At 48.4% G+C, this 27172-nt stretch overlaps 9 protein-coding genes across 9 annotated transcripts; 5 read left to right on the forward strand and 4 right to left on the reverse strand.

Moving 5' to 3' along the window:
* The first annotated feature begins 509 nt into the window (after positions 1 to 509).
* On the forward strand, positions 510 to 3531 carry EDB82DRAFT_443701 (uncharacterized protein). Its single transcript, XM_025733483.2, has 6 exons — positions 510 to 1025; positions 1127 to 1287; positions 1344 to 2093; positions 2148 to 2220; positions 2273 to 2485; positions 2540 to 3531. The coding sequence occupies exons 1-6, from the start codon at positions 983 to 985 to the stop codon at positions 3226 to 3228; spliced, it is 1929 nt and encodes a 642-aa protein (XP_025584385.1). The 5' UTR covers positions 510 to 982; the 3' UTR covers positions 3229 to 3531.
* A 387-nt stretch (positions 3532 to 3918) lies between these two features.
* EDB82DRAFT_523326 (uncharacterized protein) lies at positions 3919 to 4139 on the forward strand (the record flags this gene model as incomplete). Its single annotated transcript, XM_025733484.1, has 2 exons — positions 3919 to 4067; positions 4124 to 4139. 2 exons carry the CDS (start codon positions 3919 to 3921, stop codon positions 4137 to 4139), a joined length of 165 nt encoding a protein of 54 aa, XP_025584386.1.
* A 916-nt stretch (positions 4140 to 5055) lies between these two features.
* Positions 5056 to 7114, reverse strand: EDB82DRAFT_135704 (uncharacterized protein). The gene is made up of 4 exons (XM_065607044.1): positions 6563 to 7114; positions 6422 to 6507; positions 5819 to 6370; positions 5056 to 5362 (listed from the first exon to the last, which is right to left on the reverse strand). Exons 1-4 carry the CDS (start codon positions 6901 to 6903, stop codon positions 5193 to 5195), a joined length of 1149 nt encoding a protein of 382 aa, XP_065464561.1. The 5' UTR covers positions 6904 to 7114; the 3' UTR covers positions 5056 to 5192.
* A 1640-nt stretch (positions 7115 to 8754) lies between these two features.
* On the reverse strand, positions 8755 to 10403 carry EDB82DRAFT_495662 (phospholipase C/P1 nuclease domain-containing protein). Its single transcript, XM_025733486.2, has 3 exons — positions 9932 to 10403; positions 9220 to 9879; positions 8755 to 9162 (listed from the first exon to the last, which is right to left on the reverse strand). The coding sequence occupies exons 1-3, from the start codon at positions 9996 to 9998 to the stop codon at positions 8981 to 8983; spliced, it is 909 nt and encodes a 302-aa protein (XP_025584388.1). The 5' UTR covers positions 9999 to 10403; the 3' UTR covers positions 8755 to 8980.
* Positions 10404 to 11182: 779 nt separating this feature from the next.
* Positions 11183 to 13011, forward strand: EDB82DRAFT_573961 (PQ loop repeat-domain-containing protein). Its single transcript, XM_025733489.2, has 5 exons — positions 11183 to 11393; positions 11488 to 11587; positions 11763 to 12258; positions 12310 to 12359; positions 12416 to 13011. The coding sequence occupies exons 1-5, from the start codon at positions 11280 to 11282 to the stop codon at positions 12622 to 12624; spliced, it is 969 nt and encodes a 322-aa protein (XP_025584389.1). The 5' UTR covers positions 11183 to 11279; the 3' UTR covers positions 12625 to 13011.
* Positions 13012 to 13045: 34 nt separating this feature from the next.
* On the forward strand, positions 13046 to 14728 carry EDB82DRAFT_443704 (uncharacterized protein). The gene is made up of 4 exons (XM_025733490.2): positions 13046 to 13191; positions 13308 to 13562; positions 13615 to 14355; positions 14408 to 14728. The coding sequence occupies exons 1-4, from the start codon at positions 13161 to 13163 to the stop codon at positions 14473 to 14475; spliced, it is 1095 nt and encodes a 364-aa protein (XP_025584390.1). The 5' UTR covers positions 13046 to 13160; the 3' UTR covers positions 14476 to 14728.
* A 294-nt stretch (positions 14729 to 15022) lies between these two features.
* Positions 15023 to 17773, reverse strand: EDB82DRAFT_135832 (RING-9 protein). The gene is made up of 2 exons (XM_025733491.2): positions 15430 to 17773; positions 15023 to 15378 (listed from the first exon to the last, which is right to left on the reverse strand). Exons 1-2 carry the CDS (start codon positions 17343 to 17345, stop codon positions 15057 to 15059), a joined length of 2238 nt encoding a protein of 745 aa, XP_025584391.2. The 5' UTR covers positions 17346 to 17773; the 3' UTR covers positions 15023 to 15056.
* Positions 17774 to 20104: 2331 nt separating this feature from the next.
* Positions 20105 to 21309, reverse strand: EDB82DRAFT_474038 (uncharacterized protein; the record flags this gene model as incomplete). The annotated part of the gene is made up of 2 exons (XM_025733492.1): positions 20105 to 21137; positions 21188 to 21309. The coding sequence occupies 2 exons, from the start codon at positions 21307 to 21309 to the stop codon at positions 20105 to 20107; spliced, it is 1155 nt and encodes a 384-aa protein (XP_025584392.1).
* Positions 21310 to 21546: 237 nt separating this feature from the next.
* Positions 21547 to 22766, forward strand: EDB82DRAFT_495673 (uncharacterized protein). The gene has a single exon (XM_025733493.2). The coding sequence runs from the start codon at positions 21629 to 21631 to the stop codon at positions 22478 to 22480; it is 852 nt and encodes a 283-aa protein (XP_025584393.1). The 5' UTR covers positions 21547 to 21628; the 3' UTR covers positions 22481 to 22766.
* The last annotated feature ends 4406 nt before the right edge of the window (positions 22767 to 27172 follow it).

A 27172-nucleotide genomic window follows, 5' to 3' on the forward strand; every position in this document is an offset into this window, starting at 1 on the left:
GAGAGGCATCCCTTTTCCCGACAAGGGCCAAAGGCATTTGCAGCGTTGAATGTTACACTTGAGTAAAATGTGTTTGTCGTGAATCTGCGATCCAAACTGTAAGTGTCTATGATGATACCCAATCCAAGGGACCGCGCCACGTAAGGACGTCACCAAATGTGATGAGGACGCGCAACTGGACGCGAAATTGTAGGCATACAAAGAATGGAGAGCCGTGAAGGTTATTCTACAGTAGTACTGCTAATACCACAAATTACATCGTTTTTGGTGTTTTTAGAGTTCACTTTCAGAGCCTCCCAAGTTTCATAAGATTGAGATATCGATAAGCTTGATCTTTTAAAGTCAGATGAAAGCCAAGGAATCAATCGTGATACAGTTGTTGATCACTCTCAGATAGAGGTTGGCTGTGTAGGTATCTATGTGTGGCGCACGCGTGTCCTCTAGCCACATGAACCTGGACAAGTACAGGGGAGCTTCAAGGTCATGGTAACCGAACCTACTAAGCTCAGCCCCGCTGCTTCCTTCGCCGCTCGTTCGTCATCAGTGGTAGAGAAGCTGGAAGGAAGCCTGTTTAAACTCTCGTTTACCTTCACTTGCTTTGTCTGCAACTTTCCACAAACTTATTAGTCAGGTGAAATAAACAACAGGCAATACCTACAAAGACGCCTACGACGTACGATAACTGCCTTCTCAGGTACCTACCTCAATCTACCAGATCGGTTCAAGTGACGTGCTTGTGGGGTGCGACGGCCGACGTAACCCAGGGTCTTGGTACGGGACATCTTCATCTCGCATCACTGTCACCAACATATTCTCACCCTCAACTGTAATTTTGTCGCTTTAGTTGACCCTATTCTTCTGCCATACGATCGATATCCGCACAATACCCAAGGCTTCTAGCCAACAAATACCCCACGCGCCCCTACCGCGTTGACATTGTTTCCCCGCTGCCTATCGACAACTGATACCCAACTCACGCATCATGTTCCGAGCCTCAGCAGCAGGTCCCTACGACGATGTCGTCAGTACGTTATATCTCCCTCATTATTGCCAAACCGAGTGAGCGGGCTTCTTTCAGTCGGCGCTCGTTCCTATGTGTCTGTTCGTGCGACTAACCCTAGCATAGCCAAGGCCACCGACGAGAACCTCACATCCGAAGATTGGGGTGCCATTATCGAGGTCTGCGATAAAGTAAGCAACGACCAAAATGGCCCCAAGGAGGCTGTCCAGAGTATCATCAGACGTCTCGCGCATCGCAATGCCAACGTCCAGCTCTACACTCTTGAGGTACGATAGAGTCCTGCTTTCTGTAATGACTAGTTCACCTACTAACCCCGAACCAGCTTGCGCATGCGCTCGCCCAGAACTGTGGAAAGAACATGCATCGCGAACTCTCCAGCCGTGCTTTCACAGACGCCCTTCTTCGCCTGACGAACGACCGCAACACCCACACACAAGTCAAGTCAAAGATCATTGAGCACATGAAGAGTTGGACCGATATGTTCAACAACGACCCTGAGCTTGGTATCATGGGAGATGCCTACAACCGTGCTACACGAAGCAACCCGAACCTCCAGCCCCCAAGCGCTCCTCAAAAACAGGGTCTCACCGACGTCGATCGCCAGAAGGAAGAGGAGGAGCTGCAAATGGCGCTCACGCTTAGTCTTCAAGAAGAGGAACGCAAGAAGACTGCTGCCACCAGTCCAGGAGTACAAGCTGGCCCTAGCAACCAGACAGAGAGTCCTGCTCCTGCCCCGCCAGCTGGCACCACAGCTGCTACAGTGAGCCGAGTACGTGCTCTCTTTGACTTTGCGCCCTCTGAGCCTGGCGAGCTTGAATTCAAGAAGGGTGACGTGATTGCTGTTCTTGAGAGTGTCTACAAGGATTGGTGGCGAGGCTCTCTCAGGGGCAAGACTGGTATCTTTCCACTCAACTATGTCGAGAAGCTTACCGATCCTACTGCGGATGAGCTGCAGCGCGAGGCTCAGATGGAGGCCGAGGTGTTTGCTGAGATCAAGAACGTTGAGAAACTTCTCACATTGCTCAGCACCTCCAACACTGCGCCCAGAGAAGAGGATAATGAGGAGATTTCCGTATGTTTCAACTGTTGCGCATGAGTGGAGAAACCGAGCTAACATGATTTCTAGAAGCTGTATCACCAGACACTTGCTATTCGACCAAAACTCATCAAGTTGATCGAAAAGTATTCTCAGAAGAAAGGTTAGTTGATATGAGATTGTTGCTCATGCGACACGCAACTAACGATAGATAGACGACTTCACACAATTGAATGAAAAGTTCATCAAAGCTCGACGAGACTACGAGGCTTTGTTGGAGTCTTCCATGGCCCATCCTCCTCAGCACAACTACCAACAGTATGCCATGCGCCCAGCTCCTGGACAAGGTTATCCTCAGGCTGGCGGATATCCTCCCCAAGGAGCACCGCCTCAGGATCCATCACGGTACTACACACCTGGCCCTGGAGGTTAGTAACTTTTCTGAAAATCGACATGCAAACCTCATTCTAACCCTCTCTTAGAGCAGCCTCCATACCAGGCCTCATCCCCTCCCCCTAACTTCCAGAACCAACCCCAAGGTCAACCAGCTCCTTTTTACGTAGCAGGAGCTGAAGTGCCCGCTGGCTCGCAACCCTATCCTCCTAGAAATGAATCTCCTTCCAACGGCAAACAGCCCGCCCCTATCAACACATCGACACCTGGCCCGAACTTCAACCCTTACAATCAATCTCAGAGCAACAACCCGTATGGTCAAGCGCCTATGGGAGGTCGACCTGGAAGCACGTATGGAGCCCAAGAGCTGGCCACTTCTGTTTACGACTCACCTATCGCGACTAACAACCCACAACCGCTTGCTCCATCTGCTACATTCTCTAGCTCAGTGTATTCTCCTGAAGAACCCAATGAGAACGCCACTGCACCACCTGCTGGCCCCTACGGTGGTCATCAACAACAGCCACAGCAATACCAGAGCTACAACCCTTCACAAGCTCCCCCTATGCCCACAGGCTCAGCCCCTCCTCCGCCTCAGAGTGTCATGACCCCTCCCCCTCTGCAACCTGGAAATGCTGCCGGATATGATGCTCGACACGGTCTTCCCAGCCAAAGCGGCGGTGGTGGACAGAACCAGTACAAGCCGTATGTCCCTCCTGGTGACGGTCCCTCTGCTCCAGCACCAGACAGTTACTACCAAAGTGGTGGGGTTTACTAGAGACGCGGCCGCCCATGAAGGATAGTCGACTTTTACGATAGCTTTCAATAACCAGCCTTGCACTTTTTTACTGCTATGAGCTTTTCTATTCCACTTGTTGGTAATTCATGCAACACGTAACTACATGATTTTCTTTCAATCAGCTGGAGATGGTGAACTTTGCTATATGTTTGGGATACCAGGGTTGGAGTGAGGTCAAACCCGCAACAGGCCCATGAGATAGGTAGATAGTAGGAAATCTATCTTTTGTAAAGTCTTGAACTATGTCATTATTTACATGGTTAATTAAGCTCAGTAATAACTTGTACAGATCCGGACTATATCTCCCAATTGGTAAATAGCCGTTCCGTTTGACAACCTGAAACCTTGACCGTCACGCCCCTGTTACAGTCCCTTTTTTTTTTTGCCGCCTCCCGACTCCATTTCCCCCCCGTCTCGATTTTCCCTTTCTCCTCTGCTTTCCTGTTCTTCAAAACTTGACCAAAAATAAATTAATTCACCTTCTTTCGAAAAAGCCCTTGTCGGCCATATTTTTAATTCAATCTCTTCTTCTCTTGTGTTTCAGCTGGTTCTGTAACTTCAAGCGTCTTTCTCTCTTTTCCCCACATATTCACCAGTCTATCTATCTCTCTCTCTATCTCTTGAGTGCCGCTTCGAATATCACGCCATTGCGTATTAAACATCGTCACAATGAAGACTACAATCTTTGTCACGCTTCTTTCTGCTGCTGCGTCTCTCGTCAGCGCTGGCATCGTGGTTACACCTGTTTTCTTTGACCAGATCGTTGAGAAGATCTCTGGTGATTGTCCCTTTGGTGTTGTTACGCCTCAGGGCTGCGGGTAGGCTATTTACTTTCCATGTCTGGCTTCTTATCGTGATACTAACTCTTCAACAGTCGTCAGCGTGGTTAGAGGGTCGTGGTTACAGATGGAAAGAAAGTATTGGATTTTGGTTATGGGATAGACCCAAGTCTAGGGAACTGTTCAACTTGGTCGTACCGTTCTTTGATGAACGGAGAAATAATACCATTCAAGCGTGTCTTTTGATTTACAGCACAGACAAAGAACTTCTGTGACGTTCTGGCAATACTATAGTGAATATATTCAACATTCAATCAAGTCTCTTCTCTCAGAATTCTTCACCAAAGCTGAGGTGTTGCCTTACATACTTGTCGAACCTCAGTTCTTATAACACAAACATCTTACCTAGATCTACTCATTTATCAGATGCTCTTTATCTAAAAATCTGATAACAAAGGTGATACAATCTCTACGAAGGGTTTGCTATCATCACATGGACATTTCTTGTGATGCAATACCGATGAGCAAGACTCTTGAATTGTCCATCCTGTCTACCAACGAGTCTTCACATGCCCCTTAACATTACTGGATGCCAAATACCAAGACTACGAACTAACTCTGTTGTGTTCCAGACTCATCTCAGACAACCTCACTTCGTGATAAACATTCCCCAGTTCACCTGACTCTCAAATTGCTCAACACCTGCCTCTGCCATGAAACTCTTATGGTTTGAGTGGTGACATACTGGTTTCATATCAAGTCTGTAACACGGTTTCTCAGATTACTGTTTTATTCACTCCCCGTTGTATTCATCCTATGTCATGGTAGATTGTGAGAGAATTCTCATGAAGAGGCATTCACAGCACAATGCACATGTAGTTTTAGCGTGACCGATTCTTATTCAACTAATAAACAACAAATCTTGAAGGGCATTCACCTCCAAGTCCTAATATCCTATCATCACATTGTCCATAGGCGGGCGGATGTAAACCCAAACCGTTCTAACTAGCCATATACCCAAACTCCATCCTCATTAATCTTCTGGTCGAATATTGTAATATTTTTCGACTCAAGAACCACCATTGGGTACTCACACCGAAAACCTCCAGGGCCGCGGTCAAGTAGAATGGCTCTGCCTGTGTCTCTATAAACTCATCATTGTCTTCATGCGTCCGTAGTTGTACTGTTGGCAGCGCCATCTGCTGAAGCAGCTTGGAAGCCTCCGAATCGACCGCGACCGCCGCGTCCGAAACGACCACCTCCGAAGCCGCCACCTCCACCACCCTGACCCCCTTGGCCTCCGTTTTGATCACCACCCTGAGCTTGGTCACCACCTTGGGCTTGATCACCACCCTGAGCTTGGTCACCACCTTGGGCTTGATCACCACCCTGAGCTTGGTCACCACCCTGAGCTTGGTCACCACCTTGGCCTTGATCACCACCCTGAGCTTGATCACCACCCTGGGCTTGGTCACCACCTTGGCCTTGATCACCACCCTGAGCTTGGTCACCACCCTGGGCTTGGTCACCACCTTGGCCTTGATCACCACCCTGAGCTTGGTCACCACCCTGGGCTTGATCGCCGCCCTGATCACCACCTTGGCCTTGATCGCCGCCCTGGTTCTGGTCGCCACCCTGATCACCACCTTGGTTCTGGTCGCCGCCCTGGTTCTGATCACCACCTTGGCCTTGACCGCCGCCCTGGTTCTGGTCACCACCTTGGTTCTGATCGCCGCCCTGGTTCTGGTCACCACCTTGGTTCTGATCGCCGCCTTGGTTCTGGTCACCACCTTGGCCGTTGTTCTGGTCGCCTCCCTGGCCACCATTGTTGTTGTCACCTCCGTTGTTGCCTCCGTTGTTACCGCCGCCGCCGCCGCCATTGCCTCCAACAGTGATACGGATACAATCGTCCTGAGCTCCTCGCTGAGCAACAGGCATGAGGACAGGCTGATGGTTGGATGCGGCAGACATGCTGCAGATACGGTAGTTTCCATCAGGCAGACCACCTTCAACACTAGCAGTCAGGAGACCCTGGCCGTTACCGGCATCGTTGATACCCTTGAAGAAGGCAAAGACCTGAGGGTCCAGGGGCTGAGTAGGGTTTAAGTCATTACCGGTATCCTGGACTGTGACGTGGGTGTGACCGATAATGTTACCACCACCATCAAGATCCTGAGGAGCTGAGTAGTAGGTGTTCGTCGCGTTGGTAAACGAGCCAGGCGCGAAGTTGATAAACTGCACCGAGATGTCAAAGTCCTGGTTGGCTTGGATGTTGTCACCGTTTTGAGGTGATGTGAAGACAGAGGAAACCATGTTATTGGCTGAAGGGATCTTTCCCATAGCTGCATAAAGGGTTAATACAGGATGAGCAGGGAGGATATGCCACTACTTACGGATACCGTTACATGAGCCATCTCGGTTTTGCTCTCCGTTGGTGAGTGTTTGGCCGGAACAGAAGTTGATAAAGTTGTTGTCGTCTCTGTGGTCTGTTAATACTCCGTGTTTATCTTCGGTGTTGCTGTTGATTGACTCACGTTGCCGAGGCTGCTTGCTCATCCGAACCAGGGTTGTTACCATCCTGCTGAGATCCGGTCTGTACGGCGTTGCCTTGGAGAGTGTTTCCACCACCGCCGCCGCCGCCGCCGCCGCCGTTGTTACCGCCGTTGTTACCGCCGTTGTTACCGCCGTTGTTACCGCCGTTGTTTCCTCCGTTGTTGCCGCCGTTGTTGCCGCCGTTACCACCACCGAAGCCGCCGCCACCACCAAATTGTCGTCGTTGGAGAGCGCGAGCCAGGGGGTGTCTCTTTTGAACCACAGCAGCGTCTGCAATGACAGACATGCTCAAAAGAGCAACCATTACACCTTTCAACTGCATCTTGAATAAGAGTATGCTGGTACTGACTTGTTGAAGGAAAGGGGATGATAGAAAAGCTGAAGGAGAATAAAGCGTTGTCTAAAAGTTTTCGAATGGTACCAGACCAATTCGAAATAAAGATAAAAGAATGGTCACTGACACGAAAATAATTTCAACTAGGGCCTCAAAGGAACGAATGGAAGAAAGGAGACTACCAGAGCTGAAGAGAGAGTAAGAAGATGGTTCGATTGTAGGACGGTGGAACGAGGGTTTAAAGCCTTGTGGAAAACTGGAGTGGTCATCTAGAGATGATATCGGAAACGAAGTTGCCGAGAAAGATGCTTGCTTCCATTATGATAATCCCAGACAATTCAACGTCTCGGGCTCGCACATCAGACCGGATGGAATTCTGGGCGGTCGAGGGGGGAGGGCTAGGCTCAGGGTCACAACTCCATGAGCAAGGTCGAGGCTCGAAGCAAACAATGACCTCTCGCTTGCTCGGTAAGGGCAGCCCTGGTAGGGCCAAGGGGTAGAGGCCAAGATGTAGCGATCAAACTTGATGAGAAACACCAAGAGAAAGCATCGCGGGACAGAGAGACAGCACTAGCTGTGTTTGAGAAACAGTGACGGGGGCATGAGACAGCGGCAAGAGTAGCAGACGAGGCGGAGTACTGCATGTAGTCATCCAGAACCGATAATGCCTGAGTTGAATAATCAATAGTAGGCCCAGATAATGGTTCTCTTCCAGGTGGCTGATGGTTGGTGTGACAAGAGAATGTTAGTGAATCGTGAGCAGTCAGGGCACATTGGTTAGCGCTTGGCTAATCTTGGCGGGTGCACATAATGCCGAGTACTCGATAAGTTCAAGATTCCAAAGCCAAGAGAGAAGGTGCTTCTAGTTGATGAGTCAACAATGAGGATGTCATTCTGCTGCATGGTTGATGTTGGAAGCGTCTCAGCCCGTGCCTCCTTCCTTCCCTTTACGGAGTCTGCAACGGTGGGTGTGGCCAATCAGAGTACTTCAATCGTTGTACCTGCAGCAGCTGCCAGGGGCGAGCCTTAGGGGTCACCGCTTCCAGGCACAGCACGTTTCGACCTCTGGAGCTTCGAAACCTTCAACGTTAAGCGCAAGTGTCGGAGAGTGTCCACTCTGTCACAGTAGTCAGTCCACTGTACCTGCCTAACTCTTGAGGTCCCTCTCTTGGAAACCGTCATCTATCAAGACAAGAGGCATTTTCAAATATCCATATCTTGTCGCAATTTGTAGAATCCTCAAGCATTGGCTTGGCTCAGTCATTTTCAACTGAATCTAATTACCAATTTTGTTTCAATCATTCAGCTGCAAACCGGGCCAAGCCATAGTGGACATATATCATGGTCACTGTATACTGTCATTCATCTCCATACCTAGTCGATATCAAAACATGCGTATAAACTTAACGAAAAAGAACAGGTCGGCTGAGTGATGGTCCGAAAACTGTAAAGAAAACTCACATCGATTATCTATCGATCGAATCCTATCTAAATCGTTGTCTACTAATAAGATTTGAAGATCTTCTTCGAGCCGGTTTTCGATGGCCAATATTCGTTGCAGAAATGTTGCAAGCGAGTAAGCGTCCACGAAAGACTCACATGAACGTTGCAGCCACGAGGTTGCATTAAACGGCGACCCTTGCACTGTAACTTGACCTGCGACAAGATACATGTATCACTATTCTTTAACTTAGTTTAAGCTTAGTATTCCCATAAAAACTTCGTTTGTCTACCCCAATGTTCCAGTTTCATCCCGTTCTGTACTTTTGCAAAATCCCTTCAGCATAACAGCCGGGCTGACGTTTTGTCTCAGGCTCAGAGTAACATTGAATAAACGAGCATGATTAAAGTGGTTTATATTCCATTGCCTATATGATGTCATGTTATAAATGTTCATATCCGTACATACTCCGGTCTGTGGATTGTTTTCATGCGTAATTTTGTTACAAAATATTATCGTTATTCCACAAAACCATAGTGCCAAGTCGGAGGTTTATAAATGTGCAGTTACATGCAAAACAACGTGCATCGTCTGAACACATATGCTAACCAGAAAACAGCCACCTTAGAGCTCCTCAGAAATCTGCTTCTGCTCAGCATCCTTGTAGGCCTCGACGATCTTGTCCAGCCACGCCGCCATTCTGTAACCGGCCTTGGCAACCTGCTCCTCTAGAACAGGGGCAGCCTTCTCAAAGTACTCGCCCCCAAGTTCCTGACCGACAATAGCTTCGGGTCCCTCGGGTAAAACTGTAGATCCATGTTAGATAAGGCGAAATACAAACTGTTACCGGGGCGATCGCCTACCATGAGTGCAAACGAGTGCATTAGTCTCTCGGGACCAGGCAAGTGCCGTGTCAATGGGCTTCTCAAAGTCCAGGTCCTTCAACCAGGTCTCCTTAGCTTCCGCATACTTCCCATCTGTGATCTCAACAGCAAGCTGGTTGGCCCATTTGTTGGCCAGCTTAGAAGGGTCGCCGTGAAGGCCACCCAGGAGTTTCTCGGCAATGGAGCTGTCCCAGACGTGGTGGAGGTTGAAATGTTTACCATCAAAAATCACTGAAAGTCCATTGCCTCCCTTTTCAACATCTTCGTTATGCAGAGGTTGGTGGAGATCACCGACAAAATGGACAACAAACTTGGCGGCCTGGTTGCGCCTCCAGAAGGGCAGCTCAGGCTCGATTGATTGCTGAGTATAGTTGTGGAGGGCGGTGATGACACAACCATCGTCCTTGCAGTCGCGTTCATAGTCGACGTCACAATTATGAGGCGGGCGGTCGTGAGCATCGATAAAGTGAAAGTTCTTGGAAAAGCGGCCCCAGTTCGTGTATCGGATTGAGTCTGCCCATGAAGCAATCTTGGCAAGATAGTCCTCCTCATCGTTATACAGAATATACTTGAAGTGCGCTTCGGTTGTGTTGGCGACGAAGTGACCGGCAAGGTAAGCCGTGGTCATATGGCCAAGACCTGCAATTGTGAGCTTGGGATGAAGACTGGTTTCATGATAGGATGAACTCACTGCCCCAGGCAAGAGTTGCGGGCAAATTGGCCAGCCCGAGAGCCAGTGCACCGCTAGAGAGCTTCATGATGATAGGGAGGGGGTGTTACGAATGATGAGACGCTTATGGATGAACGTGAATACTAGACAGTAAAGGTCGATGTTGATGGTCACAGGATGAAGGAAACAAAACAATACTGAACTTGAAGAATGTGAGTGCAGATGTTTAAACTAAATCAACTCTGAGCTTGAGAAAGAGGCGAGTTCTAGATCGGCCAAAGTGTTTGAAGCTACAGAGCTGAACGCAAAGTGGTTGGCTGAGGTTGCCGTTGCGTACGCACGTTGCCTCAGTCTGGAGCATGATCAATCGTCTCTCATGAGCAGCTGTCAGGGGTTTAAGCTACCTACCGCCTGCTAGGCTGCACGGCTGGGGGAAGGGCGGGACGGGGAGCTTGTAGTAGCAACTTAGGGCGAATCATGGGGAAGCATGTGTTGCTCCACGCGAAACACTAAAAGCGTGGCTGGGAAGGGAGATGGAGTTGGCTGGCTGAGCTGAAGTTATGAATCTACCCTATAACTCAAGTAATGACTGAAACCAGTTGAGTGACTTTCAATTATTGGAACAACTTCAATAGATCCATCATGTTGCTTTCCATCAGGTATGAATAACTGTAGTTACTGTAACTGTGATTCAACATCGGTTTGTTATCGGAGGTGCCCGAGAGTCCCAGGACCTCACATCGTTTCCTCTACTCACTCACAAAAAAAGACTCACGCGCCTTGGAATCCCCATTTTTTAGCTCACAAGATCGTCCAGCCCAGTGCGTCACTGTTTACGATAAGCGCTCGTTCGCCAGCCAATACATAATTAGCAGTTACCAAACGACAGTGATAAGACCTGCACTATCAGAACCGACAACGGACGGGATTCCCTTATCAGACAGGGCTGGCAGTGCCTTTTGCCTTGGATAACCGTTCTTTTTAGAGTAACTTTAGTTAATAACTAACTTTTTTTTGCTTCAGTTTCTCTTTTTATCTTCTTACGTCTTCAGAGAGGTGAATAAAGTGTGACGAGAAACAAACGGTTCTGGATGTAAGCCCTTGGGTTCGACAAAACACGACCCTTGTTTTTGGAGCAAGATCTACACTTGCCTAGCTTATTTGCTTCGTACAGTGATAACTAGATCCCCGGTTTCGTTCTCTGTCGCTCGGTGCCCTCGTGATACCCACCTTTGTCGCACCACCTCCTCTTATTCTTGCTACTAACTTGGTCTTGGTCCCATACCTAGATCTGATTTCACCTCTTCCTCCGATCTTCTTCTTTCTTCTTACGTTCTAATCTTTACGGCCAGACGACGATTACCTTGCCATGCCTCTGTTGGCTTCAACCTCAATCGCCGCCGCGGCGCATGCGTTACCAGTCACATTAGCTCTGTCGGGTATCTTTGGCAGCATCAGTTTAACTTCTTGGATATGCCTTCTGGTACGTCCCTCATTCGCGCGTCTTTGCGTTACATTTTGCAGCTGCAATGGCTGTCGCATGCCTTTGACCCAGCTTAACTAACAATGCCCTGCAGCTACCCCAATTGTTCGCCAACTACAAGGCCAAGAGTGCTGATGGCCTCAGCATGGCCTTCCTCATCGTCTGGCTTCTGGGCGACGTCACAAATCTCATCGGTGGGTTCCCATTGCGAAGCGCATTCCTGCATACATACCCCCCAAAACAAAATTTGTATCGAGACAAATACTATTATTACGCCATTTTCGACGCCCTTGTCAGAAAATTTGTTATCGGCTAGAAGTGGCTTGCGCCCACGCCAGACCTTCATACTTGCTAACTTTGTATCTTTAGGAGCCTTGTTCACCCGCCTAGCCCCCACCGCCGTTGCCCTGGCAGGCTACTTTTGTATTGCCGACATTGTCCTCATCGGCCAAGCTGTTTACTACAACGCCATCAATGCCCGCCGAGCGAGTCGCCCTGAGGAAGCGAGACCAATTGACCCTTCGGAGGAATCGCCTCTCATCAACCGATCGCGCCGACGAAGCTCTTCTTTTGGCCTCCCGGGGTCTCAGCGACGCCATGCGACACATACCGAGTCCTCAATGGAGCCATTGAGGAAGATCGTGACCGGCGAAGACGACACCCCCGATAGCAGCCCTTGGGTCCACAACGCTCTGAGCCTGCTCGCTGTATACGTCATTGGATTTGCTGGCTGGTTTGTCTCATACAAGGTCGGCGCCTGGGAGAGTGGTGACACCGGCACCCCCGATGCGCCTGAAGATGCGCAGACTACAATTGAGCTTGCAGGACTCATTTTGGGATACATCAGTGCAGCTCTTTATCTCTGGTGCGTTTTTCTTCACGAGTGAAGCTTGATGGTCATACTAATGCGCTGTAGTGCCCGAATTCCCCAGATTATCAAGAACCACCGAGAAAAGTCATGCGAGGGTCAGTTTCATTTTTTCCTCTTTCGAACGTAACATCAGCAGACTAACAACATATAGGTCTCGCATTGCTTTTCTTTATGCTATCTATGAGCGGAAACCTCACATATGGCGTCAGCCTGGTTGCCTACTCTCAAGACAAGAAGTATCTGCTTAACGCGCTTCCTTGGTTGCTTGGTTCTCTGGGTACCATTGCAGAGGATCTCATCATCTTCGCTCAATTCCGAATCTACTCCAACGTTGACCGAGAAAGTGCCGTTGAGCCCTAGTCGACAATTGACTATACGAACGACATGGCACCGAACTTAGAGAGTATAAGAAGTCGATTTTTGGGGGGTCTAATGTGCATGAACTGGCGTTTCATTCATATGTTTGACATTTATTGATTTAGTTACATGGCAGACAGGTCGAGATTGGGATAAATCCTCAGGATAGAGGTATATACGAGACATGGTCCGGGTTTTCTCTTTGAATAAATTCAACAGATATTTCAATATGCTTCTGATGTCATTGGATCTTCTAGACATGACCCATCGTAAAAAAACACGGGCCTTGAATTAGATAACTCGACCCATGAATGAATATCCTCATACCATCCATAGTGGGGGCAACACCCACTAACGGCGAGTCGTCTCCGATGACGGGATAATTTGGCGGGGTTCTTAATGGACTACTGTAACTTTAGACTCACTCGTCTTCAACACCAAAATTTAAAAACATCTGCAACCTCTCACCAGGCATTGTGTGAATTGTCCCGGGCATTGTATCTTCCGTTTCAAGCGCTTCTATACAAAATATACCCACAATGGTCTCTCAGTTCCCTACCAAGAAGTGCGGTATGTCATCTACAGCCATTATTGCCCCTCCATCCGATTTCGCATCCAATGCTCTCATGCCACTTTTTATATCGCTGCCGTCAAATAATACAAGACTAATCGCTTCTCTCGTATAGGTGTCCTCGGTGCCACTGGCTCTGTTGGCCAGCGCTTCATCCTTCTTCTCGCCCAGCACCCTTACCTCACCCTCCACGCCATTGGCGCTTCCTCTCGATCTGCTGGCAAGAAGTACAAGGATGCTGTTCGATGGAAGCAGGCCTCTCCCATGGGCGACATCGCCGACATGGTCGTCAGAGAGTGCAAGGCTGAGGAGTTCCAGGACTGTGATGTTGTATTCAGTGGTCTTGACTCGGATGTCGCTGGAGATATTGGTATGCCTCCTCTTCATGTCTCATGATACATGCCTGTTAATAACCCTCACAGAGATGGCTTTCATCAAGGCCGATATCCCCGTCTTCTCCAACGCAAAGAACTACCGCCGCGATCCTCTAGTACCTCTCGTCGTCCCCACCGTCAACCTCCCTCATCTCGACCTCATCCCCCACCAGCGTTCCGTCCACAAGCTCAACAAGGGCTTCCTCGTCTGCAACTCCAACTGCGCCGTCATTGGTCTCGTCGGCCCCTTCGCCGCCCTCCAGGCTGCCTTTGGCCCCATATCTACCGTTTCAATCGTCACTCTTCAGGCCGTCTCCGGCGCCGGTTACCCTGGTGTTTCCAGCATGGACGTGATCGACAACATCGTCCCCTTCATCTCAGGCGAGGAGGACAAGCTCGAGACCGAAGCCCGCAAGATTCTCGGCCGTCTCGACGACAGCGGTACTGCCTTTATTGAGCAAGAGGGACTTCGCGTCTCAGCCACCTGCAACCGAGTTCCCGTCATGGACGGCCACACTGCCTGTGTCAGCTTGAGCTTCGAGCGCAAGCCCTCTCCCTCAGCTGAAGAGGTTCGCAAGGCTCTGCGCGACTACAAGTGCGAGGCCCAGACCCTTGGCTGCCCTTCAGCACCTGAGCCTGCTATCAAGGTCTTTGGTGATGATGAGCCTGACCGTCCTCAGCCCCGTCTCGACCGCGACCTTGGCCGTGGCTACACTGTCAGCGTTGGCCGTGTACGTGAGGATGAGGCCGGTATCTTTGACATCAAGTTCACTGCTCTGAGCCACAATAGTAAGTCTATTACTCCGTCGTTCAAAAACCCGACTTATACTGATTGTTTTAGCCGTCATTGGTGCTGCTGGATCCTCGATATTGAACGCCGAGGCTGCTATCCTCAAGGGTTATATCTAAATAGCATGTGGGACAAGGGAAATTGCAAAAAGTTTATCAAATAGGACAAAAAATAGACAGGAGTATTCATTCGGAGTTTCATATCTGACCACAAAATAAGGGCCATGACAGTCGTAGGCGAACGGTCTAAAAGAAAGATAGGATGACTTGAAGAAGGGTGAGCGTGAGCAGTACTCATCCATCCGCCAGCACCGATTCAAATATAAGACGCGGTTTTTTGCACTTGTAATGAGCATAGAGGTTTCATCTAGAGTTGTGGTGGAGAAGCGATTTGAATATGCTAATGCTAATTATTCAAGATCGTCTGTGAAATACACACAGCCGCCGATCAAGGGTATACCTATCTATGCATTCCAGCGCAAGTGTCTTGACACCCATAATGCGCACCCAAATAACTATAACCAAATTCATCCATGTGATTTAAGATCCGTAATCCATGCTGTGCTCTGTATCCCAGTGCGCCAGCTGCCCATCCTATTGCGCCAGTCAACAAATACAAGAAAACTCCAATGATTTCAAACAAAACTGTATCCCATGGCTTACTGACTGTTCCAGTAAGCAAACTGTGCGTAGCATCAGCATCAGCGGCTGCGATCCTCGGGAGAAGGAGATCTCGCCCTGGTGAAGCCGTTGGAGAAAATGCTCAGCCAACCATCGCGGCTCCATCGTGAGGATCTGGGGTCGGACGAGTGCAAGCCCTGCTCAAGATCCGACTCTCCATCACCGTCACGTGCCCCGGAGCCTTCTGCAATAGTTCCTTCGTCGTCATCGTCTTCATCATCGCTTGCGTCGTCTCGATATGGTTCATAATGGGGCTCGGAAGATGAGCCGTGAGCGAGGGATCGAACAACATCACCCTTGCAAATAGGGCAAGTTCGCCGGCGGGTAGTCAACCAAGGGGTACTAAAGACAGTTAGCCATTGAGCATAGAGGGACAAAATATTCGGTACTTACATGCACGCGACGTGGAATTCGTGGCCGCATGGCAGACTCATCACTTGGCTTACACCGTCGACGTATTCTTCGAGACAGACGACACACTCGACTTGGCGTCCCATATACTTCTTCCATTCGGCAGAGAAACCACCTGAACCCTTTTCACGCTCATTTTTAGTGTTGTTTTTAGTCGCGTTCGAGGGTGTTGGGATTGCTTCGCTAGGTGTCGATCGTGTTTCATCTGCAGGCGCACCAGATGAGCCTCTTGACCGAGGTCTAGCCCGCGAAGGAGACTCTTGGAGGAGAGGAGTGGTAGGCGTTGGTGCAGACGGTGAATGCGCCCTCGGGGTAAGAGTTGGCGAAGGAGCGACTGTGTGAAACGTGCGGACGGGAAGACGTTCCACGACGGACTTGGGGGCTCTCCAACGTCTTCGGCGGATTCGAGCGCGAAGGATGAGAAGGGCGTATACGACAGTCAATGTGACCAGGGGACTGATGACCAGTACGAGAAGCGTATCGAAAAATGGGCTAGCATTACTCGTGGGTGTGATGGTGACCCAGAGACCATCGTGTGCGTCATCGTCGAGTTCGTCGGGGTCCTCGTGGCTGTCGCCGGATCGGTCAATGGTAAAATCGAGTGCGTTTTCTTCGTCTTCGGTCAAGAACTCGACGAGAATTTCTTCTTCATCTGGCTCAAAATCGTCGGCGTCCGTGTCGTGGAGGGAATGGGAAGCCTTGGGTGGAAGAATAGGCTTGTACTTTCTGAAAGTCGTCTCTTTTTCCAAATCATCGTAATTGTCCTCAGACAGAAGAGGACTTCGAACCTTCTTGGGCGATTCTCTAGTTGCCCTGTTCTTTCGGGTGACTGTCTTTCTGGAATATCTAACAGCTGTCTTTCGCTTTCTCGAGGCAGGCTTGGCAGATCGCTTTTTATGTTGAGTAGTACCAGCGGATCGTCTATCATGAGTTGAAGCGGTAATTGTGGACTTGACTGCATCTTTGCGATGCTTCTTGGACTTGGGGCCTCGTTGAACTCTCAAAACGGGGTTGCCCTGATTGTCTAGTGTATCTTCGATAAAGCTGCCGGGCTGTGTAAGTGCGGACAGCAGCTGTGCGGTGGTACGGGCAGTGAAAACAGAAGGAATTGTGACATTATCAACTTCAGGACCATGCGCAAACATTTGAATGAGAGGGCCGCCTTTCTGGTTATCGCCAACAATGACTGCGAGAGCGCCTCTTCGTTGTGCCCACATTACTTTGTCGAGAAAGCCGCAGCCGCCTCGCATGATGAGGGCGACCTTGCCGTCAATTTCGGAATGGTCGTGCGTCGCAGAAACATGGCTAGAGGTGGTGTGACCATTACCAGCATTAGGGATGACGACCCGGCTTCGCTTGGCGCGCGCCGAAGAGCCTGACTTGATACCAGCAATGGAAGGGACAGCAGCCCTCAAAGCCTTGTGTAAAGCAATGGCCTCGGTCCTCTCATTCCATCCTGGGACGTCGCTGCAGCCCAACTCGCCAGTGCCATGTATAAGTGCGTCTTCTGCAAAGCCGCTACCGACCCATAATTGACCACTTAGACCGTTGATGGCCAGTTTGGGCCCAAAAGCGGCGGGACGGGCGGCAAACGAAGTGCTGTTGTCGTCGGTCAAGCTGATAGCAGCATTTGGTGGGAACAGAGAGAATGGCGTATTATAGTACATGGAGTTCCAGACGGACTTGGGTGATTTTTCTGAGCTGTCGTTATTATCATTGTCATGATCGTCATGAGACCCTGAAGGCCTGTAGCTTGTATTTGTTGTTTTGGTCTTGGACTTCCTCCCAGCGGGGTAATCTGCGTAGGCGGATCGAAGCGAAGACGATATAGCTCGGCAGAAGAGTAGGAGAGAAACTGCGACAAAGAGTATAAGGACAAAAACGCGTGGAGGACGCATTTTGAATGGTAGTTAAGTACCTCCAAGACTGAATGGAGAGTAGAGGTAGCAAAAGGAAAAGGAAAGAATGGAAAGGGAAGTGAGAGGATAAAAGAGTAAAAAGGAAAGAGAGGAGAGAGGTTGGTTGGTTGGTGAGCTGAGGTGTGAGTGAGGTGACCTTGGGGTCAGTCGGAGATATACCAAAGACGTCACCTCGGGCCTAGACCGATCATCAGTTGATTACTGCAGTCTTGTCTGGCTCGCAGTCTGGATGGAAGGTCGGATGGAAATATCCGGATAAAGAGAGAAAGGACGATAGGAAACTATAACATGGTTCTGCGGTCTGAGAGGGTTTTTTAACAGAAGTATGTTGAAAACAACAAGAGTTTATGCGGTGCTATGCAACGAGAAGCTTTGGGATGAGGATGCAATAGAGAACAAGGTTGATGTCAGTGTGGCTGATTAGAAAGTTCGACCGATCATCCATTCAGAGTGTGGAGAATGTACAAAAGAAACAGAAACAGAAGCAGAAGCAGAAGCAGAGAATAGACGACAGCTCGAGTAGGTAATCTTGGTAAACTATGGGAAAGGAGCGACTCATAAGGTCACTCGCGTACCAACAAGTCTACTAAAAACTACAAAATGTCAATCAGTGACGACAAAGACAAAAAGACATAAGAAGCTAAAGCTGATGAGAGGGGCCGTCTAGAGGGAAAAGACAAAGACCGCACGCGGCATACTGAGAGCCATGTGCCGTAAGTGGAGATCTTTGGGCGGGGCTTTCAGAAACAGAAACAGACTACAGGGGGCCGGTTACAGCGCTCACAGCAGGGCCCCTGCCACAGGACCCTCTGTTTACTTGGTCTGGTCCGGCCTCCATGGCTAGGTTGCTTGGCTCTGATTCTCAACTCACGGACAGCAAAAGAAAAAGCTTAGCCTTGGGTTGCTTGGCTAAGCGGAGATGTTGACTTTTTGATACCACCCAACATCGTCTCAGGATCAGTTGATCAAGTAGATTAATAATGAATTCTGGTATAAACGGTTGCTGACTTGACTGAGACCTGGGTATCCAAGCCGAGACCATGATAACCGCTCCGAAACCTATCTACCTACATACAGTAATGGAGCCTCCTCTCTCTATCGGACCCAACTCAGCTGGACAACTCTCGTGGGGTCCTTGACTTTTCTGAGCCTAGGCCATCATGATCAGGCGCCTGCCCACCAAAAGACCAAACCAAAACCAAAACCAGGGTCTTGTCTGCTTGGCCTTGGCCGTCACATCACGTCACATTACAGAACCTGAAGAGGGGGAAGCCCCAGCCATCTGCCATTCGTATCGTGAGCCAAGTAATCGGGGTTAGTCTTGACGCCGCAAAAGTTAACCACGCTGTTCCTGATTCTGTGTCTGACTGTTCCTGAAAGACCTCAACGACTGGACTCTCTCCTTGTACCGCAAACGGCTTGAGTTGTTGTGCAACAAGAAATTGCAGCAGGGAACGAACGGTCTTGTACAAGTGCAGTGCAACGTCGCACCTCATTAGTCAAGATAAAGTAATATTAATAGGCTACAGGAGTGTCGAGATGGCGTGTTTTTGTTCTGTCGCTGGTGAAACGGTCCATTGGATCTCCCTGTCGATGGGTTTGTTTCCCTTATCCATGCAGCCTGTCAATTTTATTCACGGACCCTGACCCGTGAGAGCATCAGGTGAGCTTACAGAACACCACCAACCTCGTGAAGATACCTCCTACATCACTTGTCAATTGGTAAAGAGATGAAATAAATTCAGAATTGAAAAAGTAACCGCTAAACTCGGCATCTTGAGTCCACTATGGATAGCCGATATATCCATATAATAATCTCGTCCATGTTTTGACTTACGCTCCATCCAATAATCTTTGAGATGCTTGCGCAACACTCATACGAATTCACCAATCAATCTCGTATAGATAGGACCAATCTAGCAAACCCATCATCTTCACTTCCTTCCTATATCTCGTACCTGATCTACGGAGTACACATGCCTAATATGGGTAGGTGTAGTATGTAGCTGTACCTGGTCATGTCAAGTCTGGGCTTAAAATAGTTCATCCCCTTGGTCCAAGTTTCAAGCTGTCATTATCATCCCTTCAACAACAAACGCCAGGACTCAAATTTAGATTCGTGACAAAGAGAAATCTTGATCTTAGACTCAACTCAATATTGAATAGCGACCCTTACTGTCCGTCCTTGGTATCGCTCCATCTGTACTACCGCCTTACAGGCTCAAAAGTCGCTACCAAAATCAGTCGTGTATTCTATCGTATTGTCTTGTATTGTGTTACCAGCCCGGTCCAGCCCCAGCTCCGACTTGTTTCTTTTGGTTCAACATGGCGTTAGGAGATCCATGCCACTACGCTACTTGACCTTTGTTGCCCGGATTCAGGTACCAAAGTCTGTTTCAAAACTTAATTGAACTTGTTATTCATCATATCCATGTGCTTATCCGGAGCCCTGACAATATTTCTTGCTCGTCTGCGCCGGATTTGGAGTGATTGTGGAGATTGTCAAGGTCGATCTAGACTTCCCTGATCGGTCAACCGATTGCCCGTCTCCAATCCGTCTATTCATACATCAATGTCTTTAACAAGACGGCTCCTTATCGTGATAAAGTGTCACCAAAAGTCAATACCCAGAAACAAGGCAGTGCTTGTTACGCTATGTCCAATCATCGCTGAATCAGTGTCTCGGCTCACAACCTCTATCCAATCCGTTGCACCGCCCCGTAACCACGTTGGAAGATTCAATCTTCTGATTGTAACACTCCGTCCGCCCCGATTACCTTGTCAACGTCCCATGCTCTCTTTTCTCCAGCCTTGGACCATTGCACGCTTTCTACCGACTTCTCCTCTGTACCACTGGCCCGTTGCATCTGCTCATCAGCGAAGCCGGCTGCCTTTGGTCGTTCCTCCTGGTTCTGACGTAGCTTTTGGCGGTCTCTAAACGCTTCCACTGCATCATCCCAGGTATGACCACCATCCTCATTCTCATCCATCTGTATATCAGTTTTCGGGTCATATGTCTCTGAAAATCGTCGATCGATACCCGAGGACCCTCCCACTGTTCCTCGGCCCCGGTATTTCGGAGGTGGTGCGGGTCCGATGGGATCTTCCAAAATATCCGAGTCCTCTTCTTGTTCCTCAATCCGTTTGCGGTCTTCCTTCGTCTCCAGAGGTGATCGATGTCGATGCCTACTCTTAGATTCTCTGGGCGATCGAGACCGTCGCCGGCGTGTAGGCGTTCTAGACCTATCTCTCCTCTTGTGACTGTGACGACGATGACCTTCTTCCTCCGAGTCTCTATCTCTGCTTCGTGATCTATCGCGTCGCTTGTGCTCTCTCCGTGACCTGTCTGACCGTCTGGAATCGTCGTCTGTCTTACTGTGACGATCTTCTCGCGACAATCGACCATGTTGGCCGCGATCGCTGCGCTTTTTCGCAAAAAGATCATTCGAATCTTGTTCTTGTTCGCGCTCTGATTTTTGGTCCCTGTCGCTGCGTTTTAAATCTCTCCTCGATGAAGGCCCGGCTTCGTCTTCAGTTCTTGGTCGTCGCTTGCCGCCTAGAATGGCATGAATATCGCCCATTTGCCGTCGCCTGATGTCGTTCACGTTCGGATTTGTCTTGCGCCGTTTGATTTCTTCGCTGCGCTCAAGGTCCTTCAATCGCGCCTTGGACTCGGCGGCCTCTTTGGCTAATAGTGCCTTGTTGTGATGGTCGGTATCTTTAATAATATGACGTAAAAATCGGGTGTTTGGTTTCATCATATTCGCAGGTCTGAAGCCATGTCAGCGACAGACATGCCAAAATCGATCGGGTTATGTTACTTCTTATTCGTGCGGTATGCTTCCATGCCCATGGTTGAGTATTTTAAAGAGCAGTCGGTTGCCTCCTGCGAAAGGAGGTCCGCGACGTAGTCATCGGTTAAAAGTTCGTTATTCTTCGACATACTTGCGCGTGTTTGAAAGTCCAAAATTGTGACACAACGTCAAGATATATATATGTCGACTGCAAAATTGTGTCAAAAAAAAGTAATTTGAGTTTAGGATTCAGATTCAGCCGTTACCTCTCGGCTTGAAGTTGCATCTAATTGATGTCAGCAGGTATCTGCCGTTCTTCACCGCTTCGCATGAAGCAGCCTAGGGCACTAATCCATATCGGGTTCATTGTCAACATCTCAGGCGCATCAACTCTTCATAAATGAAGCGTGTATTTTCTTTGTTACATTCTCAGCTATAATATCACTTCGGCAAACGACAGACTTAAAAATGGGACAGCCTGACGTGCAAAAGGTCTTGGATACCTTGACAAAACTCCAATCAACACAAGAAATCTCAATCATCAAACTCAGTGAACCCATCTCAAACTCAAAGCCCCAAGATGCACGACAGCGTACATCAGATGCGTCCAATTCAGCCTTTGACGCGCTCACGCCGGCAAGCTTAACGGCCGATCTTGCTCATTACAAAGAACTATTCGCAAAGTTACGATTCTCTTATGTGCAGCAAGTCACAAAGGAGAAGTTTATCCGAGCCATTGTTGGCGACCCACCAATGATTGTCACCATGGAAGAGAACCTTGAGCTTGAGAAGGAAAACATGGTTGTCAAAAAGGAGCTCAAAGAGTTAAAGACAGAAGTCGCAGAAATGGTGGCCAATCTTGAAAAACGGGGTATCGAACTGAGCAAGAAGTACGAGAGTGTACAGCTCGAAACCGCCCAACTGCGCGAGATGCCCGCCAAAATTGAGGAACTGGAAGAAATAATTGAAACACTGCGCTCGGAGCAAGAAATGCCAGATGGAACCGGCCCCGACATGAATTTACCATTGGCCAAGACACAAGACCTGGTCAATCAACGAAAGCTCGAACAACAGGAACTTGCGCGAGAACTGGAGTCTCTACAGGCCAAGGTCCCTCGAAAGAGGAAAGAAGCGGATAGACTTCTTATTGAACTTCAGCCCCTTGAAAATAAGCGCCAGAACAGCGCAACTGCTGCACGCGAGGCAAGGAGGAGAAAAGAAGCGGCTCTGGGTGGTGCAGCAGATGACTTGGAGGAGAGAGCTCGCTGGTGGAGAGCTAGCGAGGCTGTGTTGACCCAGGTACTGGATATCAAGAACTAGGGTTCAGTTCGGAAATGAGGATATGTAAATGATGATGTTATGGCCGGCGTTGGAAGGATAGAAATATGGTATATTGGAACAGAGGCGTTGGAGGCTACAGTGCTGGCCGAATTGATTACCTTTGAGTTCCAACTCAATTAGTAGATATATGATTGTTATGTTGCACACTCTTCCCCTTGAATAATATCACACTTACTCCAGCCGTGTATTTCTCCCACATGGTAACACTGAAACTGTGCTCTCATCTAGAATGTGATGTCTTCTTCTGGGTACTGACTGATATTCGTGACATGATATGCTAGGAAACAGCAGACAGCGTTCTTGTGCGACACAAGTGAGCTCTGTGGCTTTACTGGAGCCGCCTCCTGCAGTCTCTGCCTACTGTTACACTCCTGTGCCACTACCGTTGAGGTCACTTCTCTTCTCACCAAGATGCTACGTACATATAACATAGGGGGTTTCTGATCAACCAAATGTGCTTAAAGCTCAACATCCGGCTAGAAGTATTGATGCAAAGATCGATTTCCGGTTTGTGACGACCGTCTTACGAAGCACTATGGAGCAATCTTGCCAGCCAACTTTGCAATACTCTCGCCAGTTCTTCCTACAGGCCAGTATAGTTCCTTTCAATTGCATGCTCAAGCTGAGATGAGATCTTCGAGCCTGTAGCACCTAATCCCATTTTCATCTAATGTTAATGCACTAAGGAACTATCCAGGCGTAGAGCAGAGGTGATTATCAAGGGTTTGGTATATTCATACTAGCTGTTGCCAGTTACAGATGGTTTGCCTGTTGAAATGAGCTGGACACGAAATCGATATACTTGGAGTGTTCAATAACCTAACAGTCTGATTCACGAGCAGCAGAAACCGATAGAAGAAGCCATAATATGTGGTTGTTTCTTTACTTTTACAGTTATCAGCTTATTCAGGTATGTGAAACCAAGCATCTGACACCTCTAGATTAACCACAGTTCCGAGTTGTTCTCAGGAAGATGTCAGACCAACTTTTCAGAAACTTTGGTCAATCTAATCTACCCGGGGGATACCAACCCTACAGTTGGAGATCAAGCATATGTTTGTAAGACTTGGTTGTCAAGTCAAAGTTCTTGAAAGTAGATGATATGAGTCAGTATGTCTGGCTGAAGGACACAGGTCTTGTGAGATTGATAAGTTGCAACGACGGTTATAGTTACAGTTATACGACACATTAATATTCTCTCCTTCCCTTAGCTCATGCGAATTAAGTGTAATTTCATCGTGGAGATTCAATAGAAAAGATTGACTTCATCAGTGGCAGACAAGCAACTTTCTTTGCGTGCTTTCTGTGTGCCACTACGAAGTATCAGTCCATTCACGAATCAAATGACTACTATAATAGATAACATATGTCACACATGCCGATACATTCTAGTTAGGCACATCGTCTTTTCCCTGTGAAATATTGTGTTTTCTGGCACAGTCGTCTGAGTATCATCAACACACAAGATACATCCAACCACCTTGCTGTGACGCAGAACGATATTATGAAAGACTTGTTCCATGAGCCAGCTGCATGTACCGACTCATTCCGTGTTGGCGTCGGTGTCCAGAACCGTATCCTCATGAGCCAACTTGTTTCGATGGTACATTCTAGTTCCCTCATGGTACCTACCGCAATCGTCACGGAAGAAAACCATAAAGTGTCGTACTGTAGCCTCACGATAGCCATCTGAATACTTTTACACAACTCACCGATGAACGATTGCCACAAACTATGTTCGAGACTTGGATGAGGAGAGACAGATCGCGATGCGAGGGGTGCAAGAATCTGTACGATGGTGTAGCTGATGGCTTCAGCCCGTCATAGCAATGAGAATCTTGGCGATGCATGTTATAACCAACAACGATGAGAATGTTGTTGTTTTAGTAGATGATGACATGTATATATATACAGTGAGATATGTCATTCGTCGCAATACGGTGCCCGAAATGATGGCGCGCGGCAGAGAGTCTCTACAGTTTAATCCGCTGACATGAGAGTTTACAGATGTTGGTTGAGACCCAATGAATGTCCCGAATGGTATTTGACTTGTCTTTGATGCAATGAGATCAGGTCAGCGCTACTGTATATGGAAGATTGCGGAAATGCTTTGGGTTTGGATTGCATGAGGTAAACCCGCCCGATGAAGGCATATTTTCATATGGTAACACAAAACACCAAAAGACCTTCAACCCCTTTTCGCTATGGAGAGTCTGCATCGCCGAATTTCTAAAACCCGATCGGATCGTCAAGAGCAATACGCGTATCCAAGTTTTGAATGCGACTCGTTTAGGCGGGGAATAGAAAAGACCGACGCGGACACTGTACGGACAAATTGGCTGTGTAACAGCGACAGGAGAGGGCCTGTTCGATCGGGACCCGTAAAGCAAAGGCGTCCTTCTAACAAGTGTATTGATTATTTTGTCCGTCAAGGGTTGAAACCTTCTCTCTCTGTTTCTGTTTCCAAGACCGAGAACGAGGGTGATATTGACCGAGCCAAGCTGAGTCTTGGCTCTGCAATGGCGAGCAAGATTACGACAGAGTTTGAAGCTAGGGCGACGATTTCGTATCTCGTTTTTATTTTTCCAACCAGTAATTACCGCGCACGATCTCATTCTAGCAAGGCACAGCTCGGTCTTGAGCTTAACAGTTGTGTCTTGTGCCCTACGTTGCAGGGGTACCGCTGCACTTGGCGAGGCATGGCATAGCTTGGAGTCGAATCGAATGGTTTACCCAGATTAGCAAAGACCGGTTCCATGTAGCGCATGTGCGTATGCAAATCAAACAATTACGGCGTATACAACTGTCGTTCTGTACGCGTAGGAGGAGGCTTGGAAGACCTTGGCCAGTCTTGTTACGTGGACGAGCGGTCTAAGCCTCTCTGCCAGGGAAATGAGAAGACAATCACACAAGCAATCAAGCAAGGCCAAGCTTCAATCGCTCAGCTTTGCTAGGATATGCCTGATGCATAATGTCACTCCTCTTGATTTAGGTTGAGACGCCCGAACCGGCTCTTGGACTCTTGTGTTGGATTGTTGGATCATTGTAGTAGTGATCTACCAATATACAACAGGTATAGGGTTACAAGGCGCTGTAATTGCGGGTGCAAGTGCAACATGGATTCAAGCGAGGTTGGAGTTGAGGATGCGGGATGGAACAGAATACGAAAATGAATGTTGCGTTGCGTTGGGTCAAGGAATGTTGAATGCTGTGTTGTTGGTTGATGAGACTTGACAGGTTGATCTAAACCATGTGAAACCCTGGCTATGAATCATCAATGTGAGACTCTTGAGTCTAATTAGGTATTTCGTCGACCATGTGTAACCATGGATTAAGAGATGCAATTGCGGCAATTGTGTATCGACTGATTGGGCCAGAGTATAGGCACTGTTGATGCATCTAGTGATGCGTGTAAAATTCCATCACCTTCCTAAAATTCGGACTCGCTTCGCCATAGAAGGGGCACGGGATTTCCAAATGGAAGTTACAGAGTTGTTTAGGCAAGTACGTACCATTTAGTAACTGCCTCCCGCATCCCGGCCCCACATCTGCACATGCACATGCACTGCTGCACCTGCCGCATGGCATGGCCCATTGACACATCCAAAGCCCCACATGATCGCTTCCTCTTCTATCTAAACGAACAACTAAGAGAATGCGAGGAATGCGAAAAAAACATACACCGCGGTTCGTCTCTCAGGCCATACATCCACAGACTTTCCAACATGGTAGTTTACTATCCCAAATAATCAGACACGGTAATTACTTCCCTCAAGTAGGATATGCATTCATCGTTGCATGTTGGTCAGGCAATTGATCGACGCCCAGGTTGTTTCTGGTATGCCATGCGATGTTATCTAACGTAATACGCTTACTGCGTATTATATGGACAGATTCATTTGGCTAAAGCTTAAAAGGTTAACCTTTACGGGATAACAGGGCGCAATTGATGAACAGCCTATCGACCACGTTGTCGGTACAATATGTGTCAAGATGCCCTTTTTTTTTTACTCAAAGCAGTTACAGCTTACAGCAATGAAAGACAGCATTTTCCCAAAGCAATTTACCCCAAATAGACATGTATTGAATGGCTGAATCCTAAACAACATCCCTGCCTGTTTTCTTTCGTTTCCTGTCTTTTCCGTTCGTTCTTTTTCTTGTCTCTTTTCGAGGGTTTTCCTTCTAAAGTATGACTCCGTCGACCGAGACCGTGTCCGTAGCCCCGCTACGTACCGGAGGGTAGCAAAAACCCGAAGGCCGGACTCTAACAATCATTGGTCCATTCCCTTCTCAACTCCGCACTCCGCGGGGTGGGGACCACTGACTTGTGCTCCACGGAGGAAGTAGCTACGTACCTAGCGGATTTGGAAAGTTGGCCTCTGTTTTGGAGTGTAAAAATAAATGAAGAAAGTATGTGCTGTCAAGACGGCATGAGTTGACTCATTAATTTCGTCTCTTGAGCTTTGAGATGTCACTCTCTGACACTTTGAAGCGTATCTACCCCACAGGCAGAGGAACAATCGAAATCACAAACTGCATCACTAAGAACCGCTGACTGATTGTTCCCCTGTTCTCTGAACAAGGGCTGCGTATTTGCTAACGTGAGGTCAAGCACATTAACTCCTTTTCTGTATCGGTGATAATTGACTATTGTAATACTTCATAACTTGT

Source organism: Fusarium venenatum (genome assembly GCF_020744135.1).
Source record: "Fusarium venenatum strain MPI-CAGE-CH-0201 chromosome Unknown EDB82scaffold_2, whole genome shotgun sequence".
Classification (NCBI taxonomy): Eukaryota; Fungi; Ascomycota; class Sordariomycetes; order Hypocreales; family Nectriaceae; genus Fusarium; species Fusarium venenatum.